General features: G+C 42.6%; 2 protein-coding genes across 2 annotated transcripts in view; both read right to left on the reverse strand.

Moving 5' to 3' along the window:
* Positions 1–7,349: 7,349 nt before the first annotated feature.
* Positions 7,350–10,352, reverse strand: S1PR1 (sphingosine-1-phosphate receptor 1). The gene is made up of 2 exons (XM_054286263.1): positions 10,269–10,352; positions 7,350–9,054 (listed from the first exon to the last, which is right to left on the reverse strand). Exon 2 carries the CDS (start codon positions 8,920–8,922, stop codon positions 7,783–7,785), a length of 1,140 nt encoding a protein of 379 aa, XP_054142238.1. The 5' UTR covers positions 8,923–9,054; positions 10,269–10,352; the 3' UTR covers positions 7,350–7,782.
* Positions 10,353–14,438: 4,086 nt separating this feature from the next.
* LOC128943354 (uncharacterized oxidoreductase YtbE-like) overlaps positions 14,439–19,452 on the reverse strand; it is a 31,285-nt gene continuing 26,271 nt past the window's right edge. Inside the window, exons 6-7 of the mRNA XM_054286264.1 lie at positions 19,272–19,373; positions 14,439–14,631 (exon numbers count right to left, since the gene is read on the reverse strand). Coding sequence (XP_054142239.1) covers positions 19,278–19,373 — 96 coding nt within the window. The 3' untranslated portion in view covers positions 14,439–14,631; positions 19,272–19,277. The remainder of the gene's footprint in view (positions 14,632–19,271; positions 19,374–19,452) is intronic.

Here is a 19,452-nt window from a genome sequence, read left to right on the forward strand (position 1 = left end):
TCTTTAAGTACTCAAGCACCACGGAAAACACTCTCTGTGAAAGCCTGGCCAGCTTTGCAGTTGCCACTTTTGGCTTCTCACCTTTGGGCTCGGGTTTAACACCCGCTGCCGGACCGGCGCTGGCGGAGCGGGCGGTGTTTCACGCTCTCGGGGGCTGAGGGGCGCAGGGGCTGCAGCTGCAGCAGCGCCCGCAGCCCCGGACTGCATTCAACTCCTGCCGAACCCTTTGAACCTCCCCCCGTCACAGCACACGCTTCTTGTTCATGTGCTTATCACCCAGAGAAAAGCTATTTTCAGTGCTTTTTCTGTCAGTTCGGGTTGGTTTGTGCTGCCGGTTCGGGGGTGGCTGCAGCTCCCCCGCCGTGGCTCAGAGCTCCCCGCGGCCCCAGGAGCGCCGGGGAGCGCCGGGAAGCGCCGGGAAGGGAAAGGCGGCGCAGGAAGCGCCGGGCCGGGCCGGCAGGAAAACCGTGCGGAGCAGGAAGGGGCCCGGGCCGGGGCAGCGGGAGCCGTCTCGGTGGTCTCCCAAAGGCTCGCAGAGGAAGGGAAGGTCACATTCACCTCCGAGCGTGCCCTGGAGCCGCTGCAGACCCTTCTGAGGGCTGGAGCAGCCGCTCCCGGGCCGGGCCGTGCGCTCGGAGCTGGGGCCAGAGGGCCGTGACTGCCGCAGGACAGAGCCCGTCCTCAAGTGCAGGAGTCGTGCTTCTTAAAGGAAATAAAATAACAATAAAAACCAAAGACGCTTAATTATATTCTGAAATACTAAGGCACTTTGATTCTTCAAACATCAAAATACTTTGAAAATACTCTGAAATACTTTACATGTTTTAACTGGTTCTGGTTTATACAGACAGACTCTGGCTTTTGTCTGGAGCTTTAAAACGTTTTCTTTCTGTACCACCCAGCATACTTCCATAGCTAGCTCCTGGGCTGAGTATTGTGTTTCGCCATTCTCACCGATGTGGTGGGAAAAGGCTTTGCTCACTGAGCCTTTTATGTTAGTTCATCCTATTAAAGAGCCTTGCTTTGTTGTCCTCTGAACCCTCTTTAATGCCTCTGCATTTTTCAGCAAGTTTGGTGAAAAGAAAAACTTCACCCTGTATCATTAGAGTCCTAACTAGAGCCACATTCACTGATGAACAATTTCAAGTTGAAAGATTCACTGCTCCTTCACTATCACCTTAGTTGTGTAGACAAGTTCCCTCCCTCCCATTGACGTTATTTATTAGAAGAATAAAATTCAAATATTTTTGCTTGGGAAATGGACAGTGTCTGAGATGAAGATTAATCTGGAAGATTTCCTCAAACAACCTTTGCGATATGACATATAAAAACAGTCAGAGAGCTGATAAAATGCAAAATGTATTGAATTTCTGAGAACAGCAGGAGGGAAAAGTTGTTACACTTTTTGGAATAGAGTTGTAGGCTGCTTTGAAGTAGTCTCTGTGCCAACATAGAGAATTTGTTCAAAAGGTGCATGGATCATATAACACAGATGAGAGAGAAATACACACTAGCTGCAAGCAATTTCTTATCTTGTGCCTAAACCAGCAGTAGAAGTGGGAGTAGTGATGGAAATAAAAAACATGTGAAAGTGCCTGGTGTTTGGGAAATGGCTCACATGGATTCCTTGTGCAACAGGCATCGAAGTGGTCACCAGATTAGCAGAAATCGTTAGACCATAGTTGTGTCTTGCCTGAAAGCAAGAAAGATAACAATGCAGGCTGTGGGGAGTTGTTTTTCAGCACTTCATCAGAACGTGTTTTCCAGCTAACATCTTGATCCTTCTTCCAAACATGAGGATAGGGTTGCACATGTTGGTAGAATTTTTTTTTCCTTCCACCTTAGAGTAACTGATAGAGCAGCATCCAGCTCATCAAAGCACAAAGAAATACTGCAAGTAGCTGGGTAATAATCGAGCTGGCAGACTCTCCCCCTTATTCAAAATGACACAGATATCAGCTCTTTGAATAGTACCACAAAATTCAAAGTATTCACTTGTAAACATCCCTGTATGTTTATTACACATATCTCTCTGTGGGAGGGTTCATGAAACCTTGCCCAGAGCTGCTCAGGAAAGAATTACAGATCTAAGGATAGAGTTCACAAGTGAAAATTCTCAAAATCCTCAGCTTTGTGTCTGCATTACCACAGAGGATTCCTTCATTTCAAGTGGAAAATATCATGGTGTAGTCCAACTCCCTCCCCCAGCAATCCAAAATTATGCCTGAAACCTGTTCTTCCATATACTCTCAATCACAATCTTGTGCCAAATACAATTTTTTACATAATGAAAATTGCTATTGCACATGCTGTGTCACCATATAAATTCTATTTTTGTTGCTTAAAGTAATTCACACCCTCACCTTCACATTATTCAGCTCTGGCTGCTCAGCATGGGCAAGAATTTGAGACAGTATTCCAGCAATTTACACCACTATCCTGCTAAGTCAAGAAGTCTTGGCTTATGCCAAGTGTTTCTGTGTTTGAGAGCAAAGCTACCTTTAGCAGACAGCTCAGGTCGGGACCTGTAAATGTCAGCTGTCAGCTGTGGTTCACACCAGATTTTCCCCAGGTAGTGAAACAGTTTTCATCCATGATTTCACAAAGCCCAGCAGATTATTTTAACCCAGTATTTATTTGGTGATTTCCCTCTAGCCTGTGTTTTCCAAATGTCCATTTGTTTTCAGAACTGTGCATTTGGTATTTTAATCCCACTTTTAGCTGAGTAGAGTGATTTGGAATAAACACTGCAATTGCTACGGATGCATCTTAATATTTTATGGGTTTGGGTCACATACATTTCTGACAGGCTGTTTTTATGTACCATGCACCTAAAAATGGGTCTTCTCCAAGCAATCATTCCCAAAAGCTCAAAATAAATATTGCCTTTTGTATCAGGTTTGCATGATGTGGCTGCTGCCCCAGGCTGGGTGGAAGGTTCACAGAGGGTTGACAGAGCTTTGTGAGCTCTGCTTTATTAGGACTTTTCCAAGCCGGAGCATTCCTGGGTGTGGCTGAGGGATTTCCTGCCTTTTTGTCCTGTGGAGGTAGCACGGAAGCTCCAAGTGCAAGGAAACACTTCCCGCTCAGCTGCCGAGCGGGGCTGCTCAGCAGAGGAAGGGCCTGGGCAGCACCGAGGGCTTGGGGAGCTCCCATACAATGTTGTATTGTACATGCACAAATATCTGCTGCTGCTGCCCTGATACAATGCTTCAAACCCTGACACTCAAGCATTGAGTCATCTTGGTGCTGCAGGGGATGTGGTCCTTAACATCGTCATTCTCTTCAGTGGATCACCTAAGTGTACACTAATTACATTCCAAACTTACAAAAAACTCACACCAAACCAAACCAAACCAAACCAACCAACCAAACCAACAAAAACCCCCAGACACACCCAATCTTTTGGATTATACTGTAATTTATACTGGCTGATTGGCTACCAGGTTTCTCTAAATTCTTATTTAATCACAAAACTTGTACAAGTTACTGTGCCACATGCTCTTATAGCTTATGTGTGCAGAGTGGATTCAATAACTGTTAATTACCATAGAAAATCCTCTGCATAGAGTAATAGTTGAAGGGAGATTTCATGACCCTATGCAATTCTTGTTAACTGTGTAAAATGAAATAAGGTTCTATCACAATAAATCAGATGATAGCTAATAAGCAAACTCTTTCAATCTGTAAATAGATTTGATTAGAAAAGTGTGAAATTACAGGAACTTAAATTATGTGGATTTTGTTTAGAATTTCTTTGTTTGCTTCTTAAATCTTGACACTTTTGTTCTATTGAATTAATCTCCTTTTCAAAAGAAAAAAAAACAACTAAACATATGGGGAATTATTGAAATACAATAGATGTTTTCTGGCAAACTTCAGAAGTCTGGGGAATTTCCAGCGTTTCAGAGCTGAGCAGGTTACATAGCTCTAGTTTGCGTACCCATGGTTTTGAATGCTTTGTCAGTTTGACCCTTTTTACAACATCTGATAATGCCTCATCCCATACAAAATGCAATCAGTATTGAGATCTTCTGGGCCAGATTAGGAATTAAGGAATGTTACAGTTGGGCAATTCTTAGGTGACAGGATAAAATAAGGATGGATAACAGTATTTTTATACATTTCTGTTCCCTATTTTAGTCCTGGCAGCCTGTGGTGTACAGGAAGCCAAAGGTTAGTTCCAGCAGAGTGGTCCATGGGGCATTCCAGCTGCAGCTCCTCTCTTGCTCAATATGCAGCCTGCTATACCTGGCTCTCACACAGAATACCTGGGCAGGGAGTTGCCAGGGAAGTAACAGACAGATTTTATGATAATTTTCTATCCCTGTTCTATTCCTTGCACTGGAAGAACAGCAAGGAAAAAGAATAAACATCAAAGGACCAGGTTGCTCTGAATAATTCAGGCTATTGTATTTCACGTAGACATTCGGTATAATGCACCTTTTCAGTTCTGAGTTCATTTTCTCTGCCTGTTTGTCACATGGCCATCACCAGGACAAAGCTGCATGCCCTTTCCAGGCACACAAAAGGCAGCCCAGGGCTCAGAAGGGTGCTTTCTACACTGCAGCCCTCAAAACTGTGTGGTAGCTCTGGCATAACCTGCTGGTGTATGGGAATGCATGGCCATGGCTGAGGAGCTGGACAAAATGGCTTTTTCATTTTTTTCACCTTACTGGTATTAATGCTGTTATTTTATTACAGCTATTATTGCGTGTGCAAATCTTGTCTACTTGCATGTGGAGTATCTGTGGAAGAAGCAGATTTCAGTCACCATGACCAGGAGTGTAGGAAATGCTTCCCATGGCCCAGTGCCACACTCTAGGGTGTGCACATCTTTTACTGAGTGCATTACGTAGGCCTTTGAGTTTCCTCCCAGAACTGGGCTCCCATCACACAGTCACCTCCACAGGGGAAACTGTCATTTTCCACAAAGGCACACAGTGCTTAGATGAGATAAGCAAGGGATACAGAAACACCAGGAAGGGAAGGGAAATGACTCAACTGTGGCTATCAGCTCCTAGTACAGAAATGGGGTGGTAGTCACAAGGGGTCAGTGGCACCGTGCTGAGATGACACAGCTCAGCCTTTGTCACAGGATCTCAGATGTGTGGGACAAACAACATTAATGCCTGCAAGGCTTCAGGAGCAGAAGGGTCCCAGTCCCTCAGATAAAAACACCCCTACAAATTCAGATGTCCCTGTGCATTGCCTCATCCCTGTACATTGCATTTATTTACTCATTGGTAGCACAAGGGTTTAACTTGGGCTTCCATGGTTTATACATTTTCGTTGCTCTGCACAGAAGTGACTTTATCCCTGGGACAAAGCAGTGCTTTCCCTCATGACTGTCAGCAGCCAGGGTAAACCATCCCTGCCCAAATGAAGGCCTGAGCCAAGAGACACTTTATCTTGTGCACAAATACAGATTTGACGCTTTTTTCAGCCCTGCTCAGGTCACTATTTAAAAGGCTAGGAAGTGAGCACACATGAAATCATTCCTTCCATACAGGCAGACAGATGGAGAGAAATTCCAGCCTGCTTCCACTCTTTTGTCTTCAGGGCATTTTTGGAATTTCCTTCAGGAAGTGAGGTTATGACCCAGAGCCTTCCTCGGTGAGTAGGCTCTCATTTCCCACAGTCAGCCCTGCACAGCGATGACATACAGTACGAGAAGGTGAGGTTTATCTTCGCTCTCCAACTGCATCCGGTACGGGCTCCATGGAACTTAAAAGTAATTCTGAGAGGGAACGGCCACTGGAAAGGAAATGGAAGTCAAACCTTTGGGAAAAGTAAGGCAGTATCTGTTCAACGACACTGCCATGGCCTTCACTGGCAGACCCAACGGAGCTGCAGCGCTCACGCAGCTGAGCCACCATCCTGTGTTTCATAAACTTCCTTGACGTTTGCAATAGGCTGAGAATTGAACTTATGAATTATACTGGTGATACAAGTGAATTACTTCACTTTTCTACTCTAGGCAGTCATGGTAAAACTAGCAACTGTCTGGTTTTCCTTCTGTTTGTACTTCATAGGCTGTCTGAGGAGAATTGCTCTTGTAGAGATTCTTCTAGTGGCATTTCAGCCATACAGCACATGCCGACAAGAAAGTTATAGTTTAAAATTAGTTCTGTATTTTACATAATCCTGTGATATTACACGTTATGTCCCTACAGAATGGACTTAATCCCAGCATGTACTAAAATCGAGGAATTCTTTCACCAACTTCTGTGGAAACCACACATGGCATGAAACCACCACAACAGTACAAAACTGCTAGTAATCTGATAATAGACTCATTTAAAAAATCAGTTTATTAATGTTTAGAAGTCAATAAAGCTATGTGCAAATTGAACAATAAAAGTCAGAAACATTTTAAATACTATTTTTAAACCAGAAAAAAAACCCCAACAGTTTAATTGCACTGGAAATTTTACTACAAAGGCAATACATTTTTTTTACAAAATACCAGTCCTAGGAGTTGCTGATGACTGTAGATAAGTCAATTGCTCTCAGCTATCCCAGATATACCACATTTGTTATAGTAACACTCTAGGTGCATGAAGACTCCTGTATCTTATTTACATTATACACATTCAACCCCATTAGCACAGGTTAGAAAAATAGACAAGTAAAAATGATGCTGAAATACATTCAATTTAACAACAGGTACTTCTTCCATGATCAAATACAGACATCTTTGCTGAAATTATAAACATTAATAAAATGTGCCAAAATGTATTGCATTTTGTTATGGAAGTGCATTTATCTATAGTCATTTCACTTCAACTTTCTTTTTATTTTTTCTGAAACCTGATGTACTCTTTTCTGATTTTCCAACTGATCCTTACTTTTGGAAAGACTGTGAAACTGACACTCAAATACCCCTTCAGTTTTTAGCTCTTCTTACTTAGGCAAAAATCCCACTGTTGTCAATAGTATTTTTTACTATTTTGTAGACATTCAAGTCATCTTGAAGAGAAATGATATTTAGTTCTTTCTTGCATTTTTCATGATAATGCAGTTTAATGCTATAGAATAAAAAGGCAATTAAAATATGGGGCCAAATGCCCCTCTGAGCTACTCCATTAAGTCTGTCTTAGCCAATGGAATTGTACAGGCGAAAGTAACTGCAGAATCTAGCTCATGGTCTTCAAATGTAATACAGACTGACAGCAAAAATTCACAGCTATGATCTTGCTAAGTAAAACCCCAAGAGCTTTGGACTCTGCGAACAAACCCTTGTGACTTAACTAAAAGCTCTGCAAAATTATGCCAATTATGGTTGTATGTGGTCTAAGTTATATTTGTGTGATCTCCTTCCATGTTAAGTACTAAACAAACACCACTAAATTCAGTACAGAAAGATCTTTGTGTCAGTGGTTTGCTGTGAAGAGAAAAAACTTCACATTCTTCTCACAGGAAAAAAAAAAAATTCATTCTCCCTTTCCCTCCTCCCCCTCTCTCTTTCTCTCACACACACCAGGCATCATTTCACCAAGGCATCAGTCTTTCAGAGTTACTAAGGAGATTTCAGGATATGAATGCGCCTGACAATCCTGAGCTGCCTCAGCGCAAAGACAAAACATGCTCCAGGGAAAAAGATTTTCAAGCCAGAACAGTGTGTCCCATTTCTTGAACTCCAGTCTCGCAAGTGCACCGTTTGCCTCATTAGAACTAATGCTACTTGCTCACTCAGCCCAACGCTGCTGCTGTGAGCAGGAGGCGTCCCAGCTCCCTGATTTCAGAGGAAGACTCTGAAATACACCCTCATGGTTACTCCTAAGAAGATGAGGTAACATTGCCCGAAGACATGATGGTTTCAGGATGGTCACCGTCCTCCTTCTGTGGGTGTGAGGAGTTGTCAGACTTACTCCGGCTGAACTCCATGCCCCCAATGATTGGCCGTTTGAATTTGGTCCCAGAATCTGCTGGGGGACATGTGCAGCAGCACAAAATCTTGATGAAAGCCCTCCGCATCTCCTTGTTTGTCAAGGTGTAGATGATAGGGTTCGTGGCTGAATTGAGCACGGCCAGCACTAAGAAATACTCTGCTTTATAGAGGATTGGGCAGGTCTTCACTTTGCACCCCACATCCAATAAAAGGAGGATGAACAGAGGAGCCCAGCAGGCAATGAAGACACTCAGGACTATGATCACTGTCTTGAGCAAGGCTAGTGACTTTTCTGAGCTCCTGGTAGCTTTGGTAATGTTTTTCCGAAATGTCAGCCTGCGGCTCCTAGTCCTCACCATGGAGTAGATCCTGCAGTAGAGGACCACAATAGATAACAAAAGGCCAGTGAAAACGGTTGTGCAAAAGAGAATATAGTGCTTGTGGTAGAGAGGCAACACGGTGGAGCAGTTGGACAAGAGGTTCTTGCAGTTCCAGCCCATGATCGGGAGCCCCCCGAGGATGGCGGAGATGACCCAGCACGCACTGATCAGCAAGAAGGAGCGGAAGCTGTTGCTGCCATTGTGGAGTTTCATCTTCAGCATGGTGATGTATCTCTCAATGGCAATGGCCAACAAGCTGAACACAGAAGCTGACAAGGCAACAAACATGCTGCCTTCTCTTACAAACCACTGGTTGGGGGTCAGGCTGTAGGTTTTGTGTCCAGATAGCAGGAGGTTGGCAGTGTAAGCCACACCAGCCAGCAAGTCTGAAAGAGCTAAGTTCCCAATGAAATAGTACATGGGTCTGTGAAACTTCTTGGTTTTCCAGATGGTAAGCAAGACAAAAATGTTCTCTAAGATTATAAAGCAGCAAATGATGATAAAAACCACCGACGTCACTTTAATTCCAGTGTCCACACTCTCATTTAGCTTTCCCGTGTAATTATAATGCTCTTTGATGACATAGTTGACATCAGTGTTGGTGGGGTTGCTGGTGACCTTCTGCGGGGCAGTGGTGCCGGAGTTCATGGTGCCTGGCTGGGGACTGCTCCCCCAGCGGCCACCGGATGGTGACGCCGACCGCAAACCCGGTGGCTGCCCCGCAGCTCCTTGGCCCCACAGCCTGCCCGGCACTGCTGCACGGCCTCACAAACTGCAGCCCTGAGAACAAGAGGCACAAAACCCACACTTAAAAGAAAGGAAGACAAATAGTGTAGCAAATGCTAAAGGGTTTAAAATAATCTGCTGTTTTAACTGTGCATCAGAGTCATAAATGTATTCACACATGAATCAGTTTCATTCAGCTGGTAAAATATGTTTAAAAGGTGGTTAGGCATATTCAATAGGTAAAGCTAATAAGACAAAAAAAGTTCTGTCATGCAGAACTGAACAAGTTGGAGTCAGCAAGGACTCTATTACTTCCAACACAAAAGATCTCAAAGCTCCCCAGCAGTAAGTTCTAGTGTTTTTTCTTCAGTGGGAAATGCAACAGCAGAGATTAAAAAAGAGAAAGGGCTTGCTTGATTAGATTTAACTCTAAATGTACGAAAGTCTGCACAGAAATTACTTGACAGAAGACCCGTATTCTTCTCCCTTAATAAAGTCTCAATACACTTTGGAAGGGGGTAGTTATGCAATTTACTGATGCCATCTCAAACAGTGGTAAATTCACTGATGTAAATATAAACAAGAGATCATCTCAAAGCTGTAAACAGGTAAGGAGTGCCCTTGCTAAATACAAGTAAGAATATACTTTACAAAGCCCACAGCAGTAAAAAGTTTAGAAAAACAAGAAAAATATGGAATTAAGCTGGAGAGCAAGCCCATTCCATGGGTCTGAAACAAAGAATGTCAAAAAACCCCCTTGCATTTAAATAACTCGTATGGCAAGCTTTTGAAATTGGCATAATTAAGGAATACGCATCCAGAGGAAACCCCCTTTACACATAAAGGTTTCGTAGTGGACATTTAAAAAGAATTAAACACATAATATCACGCAAGGAAAGAAGAACAAGAAGATTTGTTAAATTACAGCCTAAGCGAGGCAAAGCATGGGTTCGGTTCCCCGCACCATTCCCGGGCTCCAGTCCGCATCGCTCCCGGACATAAAACTCCCACCGCTCCTGTCCCGCACGGCTCCGGAGCTCAGCCCGCACCGCTCCGGCCCCGCTCCGGTCCCCAGCGCGCGTGGCTCCCGTCCCGCACCGCCTCCGCTGCCCGCGGCACGCAGCCGGGCACGCCGGTGTCCAGGTAGCCTCTTCCCCACCTCTCCTGTTTTGTTTCGTGGCCCCGGGGGTCGCGCCGAGCGGGGACCGCAGCGCTGGGACCGGGGGCGTCCCCGCGGTGCGGGGAGTGCGCGGCTCCCCGAGCCTTACCTCGCTCAAGCGCGGCGCGGAGCCCAGACCGGCCCCGCACATCTTGCGTGCCTGCGGAGCAACTCCGGTGGGCGGGCTGGGGGGCTCGGTGGTTTTAATGTTTCTGCACTGCTGCCCAGCCCTTCCGATCCCTCCTCCCAGCCCGGCCCTGCCCCGTCCCGCCCGCCGGGGCGGGAGCAGCCGCGGGCGCTGGCGTTCCTGCCTGGCACACGAAGGCGCGGGGCGAAGAACTCCCCCGCGGGACCCCCTCGCCTGCCGGCCGGGGGATGCAGGGAGGGCTCCAGCCGTCCCTGACCTGGGAGTTGCCGCCTCCCGGCACCGGGCACCCCCGGCATTCCGGGAAGTAGGTGCTGGCACGGCCCGGCCGGCTCCGAGCACGCTCCTGCGCCTGGCGGGGTGCCGGAGGCAGCTCCGCGCCCGCCCGGCTTCTTGCCCCCCGAGTAGGCCCAGAAAGGCCATGGCCAAAGGCAGTATCCCGTATGCTACCTCAGCTCTCCCTCTTCTCTTCCAGGACTGTGTAAGTCATGTTTAAGGAAACACCTGGAAGAAGCTCTTCCATGTTCTCACTACAACCAAGGTGTGTTTTTGCCGTGGCAGGCCCGGTGGCTGCTACCCGCACTCCTGGGCCTGCAGAGTGACTCACCAGCGGCTCCCCCCGGAATCGGTGTTGGTGTTTCCACATGAAAAAACCCCAAACAAACGAATAAACAAAATCAAAAAACCCAAACCCAAAAACTAAAAAAAACCCCAAACCCCAAAACTCTGTTTAGAGGATGTTGTAAAACAACTGTTTGAAAGTACAAAGAAAAGATTTTTTATGCATTTTTTCAGGAACAAAATTGGCAAGGGCAACTACTTAACACTCTTTTAAAAGAATATATTGTATATTCTTTTTAAAAGAAAAACCACTTTTGGTGTATGTGAAATGCCAGCTCTGGTGTATTCTACTGTTGCACTTGCTGCAGAAATATTCTTCTTCCTTCCTTGTTCTGCTCTTGTTAACTCCAAATTGAAATGTAAAAGAATATCACAGTAGGCCAAAGCACAATATATTGAGTCTTCCAGTTTAAAGCATTTTGCCCATCAATTAGCTGTAGCAGTTGTTATGGGGAAAAGACAGCACAAGTATTCTACCCTCAGGAAGAGGGTCCCCTTATTTATGCTAATAGTCACGCTTCAATTGCTCCACCTCTCCCAGAATGACTCAGATAAATTACAGTGGCAAACAGACATTTACTCTTCTACCACAAAGCTAGAAACTTAAAAAGATATTTATCCTCCTGAGAGCCTGGAGAAAAATGCAGCCGTTAAGTCACCACTGTCAGAAAAGGCACATGAGATAAATCATGCTTGAGGTTGACATATGTATCCCCTGCAACTGCCCAACATACCCCAGGATATTTCAAGCTTTCCCCCTTATTTATCTAATACATAGAAAATACTAAATAAAAGTGCATTCATTAGGCATTTTCTTCTAGGAAATAATTCTCACATAATTTTAAGTAAGAGGAACATATTAAAGGAACATGCTTTAATTAAAGGACAGAATGATTCACGGTTTCATTAGTCAGATGTGCAGGCTTTGATGTCCAGGCTATTGGTTACCAGCTGAGAGGATACCAGCTCAGAGATGTGACACCCAGCAAATTGTCAGAGGCTGTGTAGAATCACAGAACCATAGAATGGTTTGGGTTGGAATGGACCTTAAAGATCACCCAGTTCCTATTCCATTGCCATGGGCAGGAATAGGAACTGGGTGATCTTTAAGGTCCATTAAAGATCAACCTTTCACTAGGCCAGGATGCTCAAAGCCCCATCCAACCTAGCCTTGAACACTTCCAGGGATGGGCACATCCACCCTTTCTTTGGGCAACCTGTTCCAGGGCCTCACCACCCTCACAGCAAAGACATTCTTATCAATATTGAAACTAAGCCCACACTCTTTCAGTTTGAAGCCACTCTCTTGGCCTGACACTACATGCTCTTGTAAAAAGTCCCTTTCCAGGTTTCTTGTAGGGCCTCCTTTATAGACTTAAGCATCACAAGAAAGTAATCCCAGAGCCTTCTTTTCTCCAGACTGCACAAACCCAGCTCAGCCTTTCCTCATAAGAGGTTCTCCAGCCCTGAGATCATTATTTGCATCTTTCCCCTGGACCTGCTCTGACCATGTTTGGTCCATGTCTTTCCTGTGCTGAGAACCCCAGAGCTGGACACAGCACTGCAAGTAGGGTCTGGCCAGAGCAGAGCAGAGGGGCAGAATCCCCTTCCTTGAGCTGTTGCCCACACTCCTTATGGTGCAGCCTAGGGTACAATTGGCTTTCTGAGCTGCATTGCAGGGTCATGTCCAGCCTCTTATCCACCAGCACCCCCAAGTCCTTCACCTCTGCTTCTCTCAGCCTCAAGGAGTTGCCCCAATCCAGGTGCAGCACTGGGCAAAATATGCAGGCAATTTCAGTTCCATTCCGAAAGCTGGACACTTGTATCACAAAAAGCTTCATTAAACTTAGATGACCACACACATTTACAGCCTTCTTGACATTTTGGCAGTGAGGAAACTGAAATATAGCTTCACTCTTCACAGGCAAATGGAGCCAGATCAGCTGGATTTGCACTGAAGGCTGTCTAAACCCTCAGAGAAGATAGGTTTACATGGCTCAACTGCACAGGTTCTAACCTGCTTACAAGGGCCAAACCACAAACACAGGACTCAGGCTTGTCCAGCCAACTCTACCAAAACTGTAGTAGCTGGCAAGTATTTAGCAAGGGGGTTTACACCAGGGTTACACTCTAGCCTCACCTGGAGAACAAGCCACCAACAGAATGAGAACTCTTTCTCAGTACCTCTCCAACTGCCTTGTCCACTGATAAGGAAGCTTGCACTCCTACTACAGAAATCCAGTGTATACATGGCTCCTTTGAGAACTCTGGAATTGCCTATGGTCAGAATAAGGAGAAAGAACAACACAGTGTTACTCATGCATTTCAGAAATAACCAGAATGCAGGTCTCTGTCAAATGCCAGCAAGAAGGTTGTACATATCAGGACACCAAACTGACACAAAACAGATGCCTCACCTGGCTAAACTGGTTAAAAAAAATGTTCTGCACCATGTCTACTAGCATCCATAGACAGACACATTTTTCACTGGGATCTGAGTATGTAAATGCTCTTACGTAGCTTTCAGGATGAGCAGAAACTCCCATTTTAGGGAATGTCATGAACAACAAATTAATACTGTGTGGCAGCCAAAGTTCTTGTGGAACTTCCAGTGACAGCTTAGTGTGGTAGGGATTGCAGAAACCTGGCTAGTCACAGAGCAATTTCCTTGCAGGAAAATGCTTTGATCTTGTCAGAAAAGAAGCTGTAAGCTGGGGTCCACCCAATGCCTGCATATCAAAAGACTGGTGGCCTCTGACAGCACCAGACCAAACTGTCCCAGTGCAGCTGGACAACTCACAATTGCATCAGAGGAGTGTCTGAACACTATCCATCTTGAAAAGATAGTGACAATCCCTGTGAGAGAGATTAGCAAAGGATTTTTCTCCAACACATCATTCTTCTGCATTTTTCAAAAGTCTTTGCCCATATATGCAAAAACTACTTTTATTCATCCTGATGCAACTTAGTCACAAAGGGAGTCATTCCTCTGTGAAGTGCTGGGTCCTGACAGGAAATCTGTGAAACAGTACCAGAGTGCAGGATTGGTCACCAAGAAAATACCAAGAATGGCCTGCAGAATCCCCCAAAATTGTCATGACTAGAAGAAATAAAAAAGTTGGATTCATTATTCTGCTGCAATCCCTGAACAAATATTCCATATTTTGAATCACTCATCAAGATTTACATGCATTGTAGCATGCTCTTACGTGCCTTCAAGTAATTGATACTTTTCAAAATCTGTAAGGAAAAAAATATGCCTAATTAATGTGTTCAAATGGGTTCAAAGGACACCTTAAATGAAGTACATGCAGGCAGAAAAAAATTATAATATTGTGAGATAACTCAACCCATACTGGGAGACTATATCAGAAAGTTCTAAGAGAGCAGAGAAGGCACTGAAAGTATTTCTGCATCTTTAAGAAAGCTACAAAGACTAAATTAAATTATTTTATTAATTTGTTACGTTAGAGTAACTACAAACCATTTATACTGATTCTTGAGTATACTGAGTACCTAAGAGAACAATTCAGATTTATTGTTCAGTTAAATTAATCAATGTTCCAGTTACATCACTTTTCCAGTTTAGAACAATCTGGTTTTAAATTATTCTTTCCACAGGGAATAGGTTAGATAAATTAATTTTCTGTTGTTATTCAGTGTTCAAAATTTTCATATCTTCTTTCCTCAGATTAGAATCAAAAACCTGGTTTGGGGGAAAAAAAAGTCATGAGAAAATTGCAAAGATTAAAGCACACATATTTTTTCAAAGTATTAGTATTCTGTAATTTAGATGGTCTGGTTTTAAGTTCTTGACATTGATAAATAATATTAATTAAATGGCCTTTTTGTTTAAAAAGGCAACTGTAAAAACTTTACTATATTCATTTTTGTGAGAATCTGCACTTTATTTTTAGTCCACTAAGCTGAACATATTATTAGGAAAAGCTCAAGTCTGAAGGGAAAGAATTGAAGAAGTTAAGAAATTGGCATGCAATAGTTTGCTTGGATATCATTGTTAACTGCCTTGGATTCAATCAGCAGCTGCAAGAGCTACACCACCTTTATCCCCATTTTCAAAAGCATGGGTTAGCCACAGAGGTGTGAATATTATGCAGTCGGCTTGGCCTAGTAGATTTGTGAATCTACTTACCACTATTACAGTTAATTTTCTACATTGGCTACTCAGAAAAGAATGACTTGGAAGTCATGTTGGGGGGACAGGTGTGATAGAAACACTTCTGCAGCCTGATTTAAAAAAAAATAAATCCTGAATATTCACTTTAAAAACTCGTTTACATTATTTTCCTAGGAAACATTCTCAGGTGCCTTCATCTCCAGTAATATAAGAGATGAAAACCAAAAATAAACAAGAAAAATAGGAGAGGGAGCTACTCAGAGTCAGGCAGGAAGCAACTTGGCTGCACAGAAAATGGCCTCACCCTTTCCACTGACTTTTAGTTTATATTTTTCTTTTCCTTATTTGTTTCAAGAGTTTCCTTCCATTAGGAGTCACAGAGCTCTTGCAGAGGCAGCTGACTGCATTCAGGTAGAGAGCACTGATAAATTGCATCTTATTTTAAGTAATGGTTTATCTCAACTGAAAAGGAGTGTCCCAATCAGTCACTGCCATAAATGACATAATGATAGGGAAGAAGAAGTGCCTTCAGTTTTCTGGTGTATTCCCTGATCCTGTTGGCAAGGTGATGGGTTACAAAGATGAAATGGATGCATTGATGCATCCTGAAAAGGGTCACTGTAGAAAGGTGAACAGATTTTCTCTCTAGGGAAAGTTTGTTTTACAGAAATAAGAGCAAGAGGAAGAATTTCAACCCTGGGGAAGAATTTGCATATAATTCCAAGAATTCACTTGAGGGATAAATTCTGAGTTTAAAACAAAACAAAATCTTACAAAATGAGCACCTCTAGGCTAACTGACTAAAGAAGAAATAAAAAACAGAAATAAACTTTCTGGTTTTGTATGTCCACCACTTTTATACCCTTCTGGTCTTCTGTGTCTCTTACCATAAATTACTCTTCCCTGCTTGCTATTCCTAAATCTCATTAGTGTTCACTTGTTAATTCCTCGTTAGTTGTCTCATTTCTTTGACCAATGTTGGGAGTACTTTAGAAAGGCTCATTTAGATGAGGTGGTGTGGACTTACTCTTCAGCAGCCTTTGCTTAAAAAGAAAATTATTACGGCCAGAGTAACCCCAATGTAGTTGTAGATAGGGCCACAAAATACGAATCCACTAAGTCTGTCTTTCCTTCTGCAACCTCACCAAAAGTAAAAGAGGACTTGCTCAATGATTCTAAATTTACATGATGTAAAACTTGTGATTACCACAGTCAAAGGAAGAGGCTTCAGTGATCTATCCCAAGGCCACAGGAGATAACAGGGTTTCAGACTCTTGGGCAATTATAGCTTCTAACAGAAAACAATGGCTATTAGTGAGGCATAATGTGCAAAACTGCTCATCACAACCAGGAGAAAGATAGCTTGGTGAGCTGAGTCCCAGCACTTAAAACCTTGAGTCCTCTCAGATTACACCTCACTTAGTACATAGCTAAAATTAAACTCTTCTGTAGTTCTAAAGGCACTAATTGGCAGCAATGAAAATTCTAGGAAAGATTACAAAATAATGAAAAAAACCCCACCACAGAAAAAAGGCCTGAAACAACAATTTGCCTTGAATGTAGTTAGAAAAGTATCAGATTGAAACTGTAACCTGCCACAGCTTAAGAAGAATGCTTTTTTAGTAATACTGTTCCTGATTATTCCTCTCATTACTCACTGAACTGTTTAAGATAGCATGATCTAGCCTGAGAAAATCCTGGCTTGCCTTCCTTGCAAAAGCAGGTGCAGACATCAAAAACATTGTAAAATCTCTTTGACAGAAAGAACACTGAAATATATTACTGAACTCACAGCCATTCTCACAGTAGCCTAAGGTCACCTATGTGGGGCATTGGCAAGAAAATCTGGTTTAATTCCAATTAGCTCAGAACAGGGAGGTGATCAGTCAGAATGAAGTGCCCAGTGTTGTAATGAGCATGGAGCTCTAGCCATGTAGTCCTGACACTGTTCTGGTCACACTGGAGCTAGAGTTTGCTAGCCTACATAAAAATTTGGTTCCTTTGACACACCATTTATGTTTGAAGCAGTATGTTGATGTGATGTCTGTTTCTTTAGAGAGAACTAGAGGTGAAACTCCAACCTGTGTTTTGTAAATTCTTAGAAAGTCATCACTGCCAAAAGCCTTATTTAGGAAATATCAGGCACATGACTCACTTCTAGTCCTTGTTTCACCAAGTCAGACACACTGTGAAGGAAGGAGTCCCTCAACAGCACAATTTTTTTTTCATACTGCTAAGGCATTGTTCTTTTCAAAAGCAGTATTAGCTGAGAGCCACTGGTAGAAGGGTTTACTTTTGGACAATCTTTCCAACTTTCACTAAATCATTGCCACAGTTTCATGCAAAAGCTAAAAAAATGCCTAAAAATTACATTTGTTTTATAAATGAGCCTTACTGCTTGGAACTATTGAACCCCTCATCATACAGCTGAGCCAGGCACACAGCAGTTCTTAGACACCTAAAGTGGCATTCCCAGGTACTGGAGCCCCCCCCAGACTTGAAACTAGAAAATAACTTTGCTCTGGAAATTGTGTATATTTCTCAGAACACCACACTGTGCAGGTAATAGTGAGCAGCATTTCATACAAAATCTTGTTTTTCATAGAAATTATTTTAGAGGCAAATCTAGACAAATTTTTGTGGACAAGTTTACCAGAAAAAAAACTAGACAATAATTCTGAGGAGTTGTTATCTAAAAGATAAATTTGTCTGAAAGACAAATTTGTTATCTAAAAGATAATTTTGTTATCTAAAAGATAATTCCCAGGTACTGGAGCTCCCCAGACTGCGGGCCAGGCTTGAAACTAGAAAATAACCTTGCTCTGGAAATTGTGTATATTTCTCAGAACACCACACTCTGCAGGCGTTGGTGAGCAGCATTTCCTACAATATCTTGTTTTTCATAGAAATTATTCTAGAGGCAAATCTAGACAATTTTTTGTGGACAAGTTTACTAGAAACAGCTAGACAATAATTCTGAGGAGCTGTTATCTAAAAGGTAAATTTGTCTGGATTTTAGCCAAGCTGTATAGAAGCTCTACACTTTGAGGACAAACAATGCAGGCTAGAATATGTGATTGCTGTAAGCCACTTCTTCATAAAAAGCTAAGGAGCTTTGTTTCACAATATGACCAAAGCAGAACAGCACTGGGAAAACTGCCTCAGGAAGTCCACACACAATATAAATCATAATCAGATTTTCCATACCTTTCTAGACACAGGAACTCTTAAAATATCAAGCCAATGAGACTACAAGTTGAATACTAAGCCAATAGATTCTGCAGGCATATTTCTCAAAACAGATCTGTGAGCTACATTTGTCAATATTCACCTCTCTGTAGAGATATCTATTTTATAAGAAAATATAAGGAACAGTATGGTCTCTTAATGGGATTTCCTGAACAAACCCAAAATGAAATCTAAACTTATTCTCACAAAAAGCTACCAAAAACTCACTGCAATTTCCAGTAAGTAATAATAAAGATGTCTTTTTGGCTCATGCAGCTTGCTGCTCATCTTTCAGCCTTGCAAATAGTTTATTTGTACCTGAACTTGGCTGGAAAGATTACTGCTTTGGTTTATCTACAGGCTAGTAACTAATATGCATAGAACTCTCCAAGTCAATGCCATAGTAATGGTGTGATATGCATAAAACTTTTTTGGTGATTCTCAGATATTGTGTATTACAATGAAATTATATTCTTCATGGAGATTTGCAGGAAATTATACAACATAAATACTGTCATGATAATGACATTAACTTTTTTTATCCACTTTTTTCTTCTTCATATATTGTATCTCTCTAATAAAATACTGGAAAAATTATTTCATATCCAACACCTATATGGCACAATAACAGGTAGCACTTTTGCCCTATATTTTTCAAGGAGTATCTCCTCATTTGAATTAAACAGCCTGATGCTCTTTAATATATAAAGGGGTCTGTGGTATAAATAGGAGCCTTTGCATGGACTTCAATGGACTGAGGAACAGTATTTCAGATGCAAATATAAAATCTCTTTGAGGGTTGTAAAAAAGTGTTACCCTCAAAAACATCTTTTGTCTGTTGCCAATGTTAAGGATTTCAAATCAGTGATCATTATTGGCAGACATCACTATCTTGAGTAGATTCTCACTGCAACCTTGTCTGAGTTAAAATTACATGGTGTGACTCACTGACTCCTGAGAAAGCAAAGAAAAGCTCAAACCTTGATTCACACAATAAAACTTGGATCCCAGGAAACATGTCTCCCATCATGCATTCCATTCAGAATTTCAACATCATCTTCTGTTATTGTAAAATCAAACACCTGTGGGAATGCATATACAGTTAACATCATGAGCACAGACAGAATCAACCTCAGATATATTCTAGTATTTAACTGATCA

This window comes from Melozone crissalis, unplaced genomic scaffold (genome assembly GCF_028551555.1).
Source record: "Melozone crissalis strain CALT ecotype California unplaced genomic scaffold, PUWL_Pcris_2 ptg000045l_1, whole genome shotgun sequence".
Lineage (NCBI taxonomy): Eukaryota > Metazoa > Chordata > Aves > Passeriformes > Passerellidae > Melozone > Melozone crissalis.

Bases quoted from the DNA above. Each gene is read 5' to 3' on its own strand.
- S1PR1 (XM_054286263.1), bottom strand. From the start codon at position 8,922: ATGAACTCCGGCACCACTGCCCCGCAGAAGGTCACCAGCAACCCCACC.